Genomic DNA, 8,606 nt, shown 5'->3' on the forward strand with positions numbered 1-8,606 from the left:
ACTGGGCCAATCTAATCGACTACCCCCTCCCCCCTCACCAAAATTCCAGGCCTTGTGCCTACAGTAAAAAAGAATATTTAAAGGTGGCGTGCTGGCAGAAACGTTAGCACGCCGGGCGAAATGCTTAGTGGTATTTCGTCTGTTTTTACGTTCTGGGTTCAAATTCCACTGAGGTCAACTTTGCCTTTCATCCTTTCGGGGGGGGGGGGGTCGATAAATTAAGTACCAGTTGCATATTGGGATCGATCTAATCAACCGCATCCCCCACCTACCCAAAAATTTCAGGACTTGTGTCTAGAGTAGAAAAGAATAAGATCATTTCTGCGCATATAGAAAGTTTTGTTTAGCTACCATATTTGGCACAGAACAAGTGACATCGACCTCCTTTCTTGTATTCCTTGAAAGGATTTAAACCCAAAACAACACTGGACAATTAGACAGTGCTCCTCCTATCTATTTACACTTGGACATCGATGAAAGAGAAAATTACTCAAGGCCTTAACTCTAGCATTCAGGATTACTCTGTCAAATGTAATGCATATTTATTCACATTGTTTTGAATTACTCATGCATTATCTTGCAGCTTTGAGATTTCAGTGATGTGATCAATTAGTTTTAGGATGACATTGTAGGGTAGGTGTGAGAGGCCAGATCTGGCTGGTTTGAACATAAACCAGGAAGGATATTTTGGTTAGACATGGCCAGTTTAAATGCTAAAGGGTAACAGATATTAGCAGCCCTAAGCAACAGCAAGAAGCTCACAAGCCTCTTTGTTGGCTGATGAAGGTTTCTATTCTTTTATTTGTTTCAGTCATTTGACTGTGGCCATGCTGGAGCACCGCCTTTAGTCGAGCAAATCGACCCCAGGACTTATTCTATCAATCTTTTTTGCCGAACCACTAGGTTACAGGGATGTAAACACACCAACATCGGTTGTCAAGCGATGGTAGGAGGACAAACACACACATATATATATATATATATATATATATATATACGGTGGGCTTCTTTCAGTTTCCTCCTACCAAATCCACTCACAAGGCTTTGGCTGGCCCGAGGCTATAATAGAAGACACTTGCCCAAGGTGCCATGCAGTGGAACCGAACCCAGAACCATGTGGTTGGGAAGCAAGCTACTTACCACGCAGCCACTCCTGTGCCTATGGTAACCAGAACACAATAAGGCAATTATATTTAGACTGATCCTTCTTTTATTGTGTTCCATCCTGGTTACAATTCCTCAAGAAACTAGGTTCTTAAATTTCACTTGATATTAAAGGGAAAACAATAGAAAACATGATTTAACCTCTTGGTACTGGACACAGCAAGAATAAAATTTTGTCCAGTGTTCCAGTTGTAATTGGCAGTATTCATCTTCATCCAGTTGGTATTCCATAGCAGCATTGCGAATCTGAAAGATCGAAAGAAGACAAAGAGTAAAAAATAATTCAACAGCAAACAGTAGTTCTGTATCCTAAACAGAACAGGAATTGAACTTAAAAAGCCAATTTTTATGTTTCTTAGAGTTTTCGTAAGAAAACTGACTGACTAACAGCCTTACAGAATTATCTCCAACTCTTTAGGTTGTGAGTTCAAGTCAAACCAAAGTTAGTCTTACCCGCCATCTCTCCAGGGTTGGTAGAATAAAGTACTTACCAGGTTTTGAGGACAACAACTAAATGCTTCTACCAAATTTGCTAGCCTTGTTTCTAAATTCAAAACCATTTATCATCTGTGTTTTGTTCCCATTATTTTACTGGCCCTCGTGCCGGTGGCACGTAAAAGCACTCCCTACACTCTCGGAGTGGTTGGCATTAGGAAGGGCATCCAGCTGTAGAAACTCTGCCAGATCAGATTGAAAACTGGTGCAGCCATCTGGTTCACCAGTCCTCAGTCAAATCGTCCAACCCATCCTAGCATGGAAAGCGGACCTTAAACGATGATGATGATGATGATGATTGTTTCTAAGGAAAACAATCTAGTTTTAAATGCAAGCTATTACATTATATTATAAATTCAGTACAATTAACATGAATATCACTCATATGGAATACAAGATCATCGTTCGTTTAACATCTGCTTTCCATGCTGGCATGGGTTGGACGGTTTGACTGAGGACTGGCGAACCAGAAGGCTGCACCAGGCTCTAATCCGATCTGGCAAAGTTTCTACAGCTGGATGCCCTTCCTAATGCCAACCACTCAGAGTGTAGTGGGTGTTTTTATGTGTCACCGGCACGAGGGCCAGTCAGGCAGTACTGGCAACGGCCACACTCAAAAGGTGTTTTTTATGTGCCACCATCACAGGGAGCCAGTCCAGCGGCACTGGCAACGACCATGCTCAAATGTTGTCCACAGGATGTTTACACTAATCATTTCACAGCCAAGACATCACATTTATACATTATCATCATTTACGTATCATTGCTATTATCTTAAATAATTCTGTATTTTCACCCATCTGATATCAACTGGTCCAAGAATGCCTCCGATTCAATGATACAAACTTCCTGTTTTAAAGTGATCTAAATTAAAACCTCCCACCAAAATTTTATCCTGATTTATGTTCCAAACACCAGCTTAATAGTGACAAAGCCATTTTACTGAATTCTTTATTATTCTCAAAATTAATTGAATCAAAATCATTGTACAGTTCTATACTTAAGAGATGAGGAATTATGTACATTATTTATATGGCATAGTGGTTAAGAGCACGGGCTATTAACCCCAAGATTCCAAGTTCGATTCCAAGCAGTACCATAATAATAATAATAATTATAATAATAACATTGAAAAATACCTTAGGAATGAGAACCCAGGTTCCAAATTTCACCAAGACACCTGATGAAGGCAGGAGAGTATATCAGCCAAAACGTGTTAACAATAAACACGATGAGGACAAATATCCGTCAAATGTAAATAAAAAGCACTGTCTATCAATAGAAATCATCATCATCATTTAATGCTGGCATGGGTGGGATGGTTTCACAAGAGCTGACCAGGCAGAAGCTTGCACCAGACTTCTGCGACTCTTGGCAGGATTTTTACAGCTGAATGCCCTTACTAACACCAACCACTCAGTAGAGTGGAGTTAGTGCTTTTTATGTGGCACAAGTACAGGTGAGGTCAATTTTGGCAAGGTGTTTTTACAGCTGGATGCCCTTCCAAACACCAACCATTCAGCAGAGTGGACTGGGTGCTTTTAAGTGGCACCTACACTGACAGGGTCACCAAGTACTTGCAAGACAAAGAAAAAAAAAACTTTCAAGAGGGGAAGAGGCATTGGAGGAAGTGATCTTGTGTTGGATGATGAAAAAGTTGTAGTGAGACAGATACAGGTGTCTTGCTGTAGAGGAAGTACAGGGTTACCTGGGGTCAGAGAGAGAAAGATCAGGAATGAAGACAGAAACAGGTGTGCTACCGTAAAGAAAGTACAGTTACCCAACCTGAGGGGGAATGCAGCAGAAATATGGTACTAAAATGGTTAAGCAAGACTATTTAATGCAGTTCTATATTTAAGAGATGAGGAATTATGTACATTATTTACATTTGATGGATATTTGTCCTCATCTTGTTTGTTGTCAACACAACCTTTCGGCTGATATACCCTCCAGCCTTCATCAAGTGTCTTGGGGAAATTTCAAACCTGGGTTCTCATTCCTAAGGTATTTTTCAATGTTGTTATTATTATTACTATTATTATTAATCAGGTCACGGCCTGGAATCGAACTCAGAATCTTGGGGTTAGTAGCCTGCATTCTTAACCAGTGGTTAAGCTGAATAATAATAATAATAATACAACATCAAAAAATACCTTAGGAATGAGAACTCAGGTTCGAAATTTCCCCAAGACACCTGATGAAGGCTGGAGGGTATATCAGCCGAAATGCTGTGTTAACAACAAACAAGATGAGGACAAACATCCGTCAAATTTAAATAATGTACAAGACTATTTAATTTTAAATATGATTGATCTAATAACATTATTTTATACATCATATTAACAACTACAAACTCACTGGTTGGTGCATCTTGCTGCCCACTCTCCTATCAATTTGAGAATCTAAGTAGGACCACCATTATGCTAAATTCCCTTTTACCTCCAATGACTAGAAATCCAAAAATGAAATGTTTACAGTAAGGAAGATAAAACAAAAGAAAAAAAAAAAACCCCAATACTTACTTCAGTTTCAACAGTGTTTGTAACTTCCTCTTTAAGACTGATTAGACTGATGGTGTCTTGTCTAACATGGACTGAGCGTTTATAAACCTAGAGAAAGAAAATGTGTATGATTCTTGAATTATGAATAAAGTTTGACGATAAGTGCCTTGGCTTTTGGCAATAGATGACACCACAGAAAATGCATGTCTTCTTTGTTGCACACATGTAATTCCTCTAAAGTCTAGTTCTTCTCAAAATATTTATACATTGCTATTCATGCACGTTTATGCCATACATCCAACCAAATATGCTAGCTTCATTTCTTTTCAGTTTTCTTCAGTCCTCTGCTATTTAAAGCACATGTCTCACTATCAGCCAACATCACAATTTTAACGCATGCATTATATAATCTACCCTTCACTCTGAGGAGAAAAGACCATTGCTGCTAGCAACTGTAGTAGCACCTTTGATATTTTCCATTCTGTTCTTAGCTTGGCTACTATATTTTCAGAGCAAATACCTCCCCTGCTAATTACATTGGGGTAACAAAAGCTAACAGCTACTTCTAGTGAGACATCCAGGCATTTAAGAGTATCTAGTTCAGGTGTGCTCATAATATGTACTGCTTATGAAGCTAACTTTCTCTGTAGCCTATAACTCAAATTAGATAGTTTTCTATAGGCATAAGGATTTAAGTATGAAATCATTTAAGTCACAGAGGAAAATGCATATGAAATACAACTATTTATTTTTTTGCCAAACTTTATAATAAATAATTCAGAATTTGAAACCAGGAAATACATTCTTTTTGAAAATATGATGATGATGATCATCGTTTAACTTCTCTTTTCCATGCTGGCATGGTTTGGATGGTTAGACAAGGATCTGGCCAAACACTAATTGTGAAATGGTTTCTATGGCTGGATGCTGTTCCTAATACCATCCAGTTTACAGTGTGTTGGTGGCTTTTAAAACGTGCCACTGGCACCTGCAAAGGACAAGCCTGTATGTATGGAAGACAGAAAAAAAAAAAAAATTAAAACCTAGTTAGTTTCAGAGTAATAACTGGTTGATGATGTTTAGTCAAAGTTCAGTTCTGACTGAGTAGACCTGTAATCAAAAGTGTCCCAGACATGACCAATCCAACTTGTCTACTTCCAGACATAGTGTATCTCATATAACATTATTTAATGTGTTATATTTTTCAAGACCCTAGGATATGATTTGAGAGTGTGATCCTTGTTATTTCAAATAAGGTCAAGCAACTTTATAGAGCTTCCTTTGATGGTTCATGCAATCAGTTGGGCAGATAAGCTACAGAGAGAGAGGCATCTAGATAGACACCAGTCTCAAGTACAGCATTTTAAGAAACACTAAAACCTCTTGAAAAGAAAGTAATACTTACATTAAGGGCACGTACAATGTCCTGAGTGCTGAAGCAACCAGGATAAAAGATTTTCTCCATGTAAACATCTCGAGGATCACGGTAATTAGGAATCCAAAGGTCGGCTGTTTCCGGAGGTTGTAAGATCACATCAGTCCATTCTTTTGCAGCAGTCTGATCACTGCAGATAATATTTTCAATGAAGTAAAATAAGCATTATACACAGAAGGAAAGCTTCCATCATTTCTTAACAAGGTATTTATAATTATAGGTCAGGAAACATGTGAAGTTGTGATATTTAAGCTTCTTACAATAAAAATATTGGGACGTCAGATAAATTTGTTTTTTCCATTTATTTTCATCCTATACAGTGTTATCTGAATCAACACAAAATAATATTCTTTATTGTAGTGTTTTCTTTCTTTTTTGTAAACCATTTTTCCATTGTAACTTTTGTTTAAGGTTTTTTCAAAATTTGAACAAATCTTACCATTTTTCGAACATAAAGCTATGAAGTACCAATTAAAAAAAACAAAACAATTGATCTGACAATCCTTACAGTTACATAAGACAATTCCAATTAGAAACTGGAAATGGATCTAAGATGTAAGTTGGTCAAGAAGTTACTGATATACTGAACAATCTAAGTCAGAAAGAACAAAAATCTGACAAGATTTTGGCTCTAGTTATTGAAATAATACATATTTCTGTCACAAACTAAAGAAAAAGATGATTTATTGCTTAAATTCAAGTAAATGAAAAACGTACCTTGGAAATAAAGCTATTCTAGCAATTGGTTCTCCAGAACTACTGCTCCAAAGAGTTAATAAACGATCTCCAGTCAGGCAGAAATCAGTTAAATCTTCCTGGAAAGAGAAAAATAAAGATTCGATATTTAAATAGTTATTTTCTGTTTGCAATTTTAGTTTTTCTATATTAACACCCAGATTGCAATTATGTTTTTTAGTTACTCTTTGAGTTGTGATTGTTCTTAACCTTTTAGCATTTAAACCAGCCCGAATATTCTGTTTTATACCCTCACATCTACAATGTCGGCAGTGCCATGTAAAAAGCACCCAGTACACTCTATGGAGTGGTTGGCGTTACAAAGGGCATCCAGCCATAGAAACCAAGCCAAAACAGACTTTGGGACCTGGTGTGGCCCTGGCCTTGCCAGCTCCTGTCATGCTACCCAACCATGCCAGCATTGAAAATGGACATTAAATGATGATGATGACAATGATGACATTATTGAAATCTTGAAGCTATGAGATAATTCATGATTAATTCAAAACAATGTGAATAAATAGGCATTACATTTGTCAGAGTAATCTGAATGCTAAAAAGTTTCATCATCATCATCATCGTTTAACGTCCACTTTCCATGCTGGCATGGGTTGAACGATTTGACTGAGGACTGGTGAACCAGGTGGCTACACCAGGCTCCAATCTGATTTGGCAGAGTTTCTACAGCTGGATGCCCTTCCTGACGCCAACCACTCTGAGAGTGTAGTGGGTGCTTTTACGTGCCACCGGCAAGAAGGCCAGTCAGGCAGTACTGGCAACGGCCAAGCTCAAAATGGTGTATTTTATGTGCCACCTGCACAGGAGCCAGTCCAGCAGCACTGGCAACGACCTCGCTCGAATGTTTTTTCCCGTGCCCACAGTTAGTTGCCTTGCCTTTCTTCTTTCAAGCATGATAGCATGAAAACACACACCGAAAATATGGTTTGGCTTTAAGCTTCCTTACAATATATTCCAAGTTCTGCCTGCAGCTGTCAGTCAGTTATAAGAACAACAGAAGCTTCAGCTATGGACACATTGAAATAATTACTTTCTCTCACGATTAGATTACTAAATAAAAAGAAGAAAATTTATGAATGATAGAAGTACTAACCGAAGGTCCAAATATCGAACCAATATGATGTAACTGGTATCTACCATCATTGAAAGAGGATTCAATGAAACAAAACTGAAAAATATAAAAAAAAAATTTAAAAATCAACAACAAAGATTGGTTGAAAATATAAGCAATTCAAATAGATGTGAACATACAGGACTATATCAGGGTACACAAACTACTTGATTCTGAAACAGGAGAGTAATGAGTCTTCTCAAAGGATACAATACAATAGCAAGTTTGGAACAGATGAATTTGTGACTGTATATTTTGTTAATAAATTTCATAAAAATACAATAGTCGTTACTGACAGACATTGTAATAAAATCTTTCTCCTGCTTCTCCTACCACATCAAAATATAACCATGTGTAGAGTAACTGACTGTATTTAACCCTCTTGTTAACATATTGCTGTCAAACTACAATGCTTCTCTTTCAATTAATTCTGAAGATAATGAAGAATTTAGTGAATATTTTGATATTAATCTATAATTTAAAATATAAATTAACATAAAAATTTGACAGAATAGAACCAGTGCTGACAAATTGGAAATTTCTAATTTTGCTTAGTTATTACGGAAGGACTTAGTGCCTTTTTATTATTGTATTCTACGACCCATCGTAACGTTTCTATTTAGATTAAATCTCAGGTGGGAGGGCTAGGATTATCAAAAGGGTTAACAAAAATGGGAGATAAAGAGAAGTTGAGAGTTTTTATTTTGTCTCTTTTAATCTTGAGTGGAACCTTTCCACCGCATGTAAACAGGACAGTTAACAAAATGGAATCAGCATATTTCAACTTCCACACTACACCACACATAACCAGCCAACACACAATGGCATCTAAAATAAAAGGTTAATGGGTTTGGTTTTCTGAATATCAGTTACATTCAAACAGATCCAAACAAGTAACTAAACAACACAGTAGCTACAACCAAATTCTTACCCAACTAAAAATTTTATGAAGTAGTTGTATGCTGTCAACTTAATGTGACAGTCCCATGAAGGGAACAATACTACTGTTGTTTAGACCTAGGAAGCTGCACTGCTTCCTGTCGGCCTTGACACATTTCCTGTATCCTTATGTTTACAAGGGGGAGACAAGCACTTCCACCCAGCTAAGCCTGTATCCAGAGACATGTTTCTGATGACGAGCAAAAAC

The 8,606-nt window shown here is 37.4% G+C and overlaps 1 protein-coding gene across 1 annotated transcript in view; it reads right to left on the bottom strand.

Moving 5' to 3' along the window:
* Window positions 1-8,606, bottom strand: part of LOC106877220 (nuclear pore complex protein Nup160) — a 52,883-nt gene that overhangs the window by 27,881 nt on the left and 16,396 nt on the right. The window contains exons 8-13 of the mRNA XM_052968012.1: window positions 8,190-8,287; window positions 7,442-7,516; window positions 6,313-6,410; window positions 5,566-5,725; window positions 4,182-4,268; window positions 1,286-1,410 (exon numbers count right to left, since the gene is read on the bottom strand). Coding sequence (XP_052823972.1) covers window positions 1,286-1,410; window positions 4,182-4,268; window positions 5,566-5,725; window positions 6,313-6,410; window positions 7,442-7,516; window positions 8,190-8,287 — 643 coding nt within the window. The remainder of the gene's footprint in view (window positions 1-1,285; window positions 1,411-4,181; window positions 4,269-5,565; window positions 5,726-6,312; window positions 6,411-7,441; window positions 7,517-8,189; window positions 8,288-8,606) is intronic.

The sequence above is a fragment of the Octopus bimaculoides genome, chromosome 5, assembly GCF_001194135.2.
Source record: "Octopus bimaculoides isolate UCB-OBI-ISO-001 chromosome 5, ASM119413v2, whole genome shotgun sequence".
Lineage (NCBI taxonomy): Eukaryota > Metazoa > Mollusca > Cephalopoda > Octopoda > Octopodidae > Octopus > Octopus bimaculoides.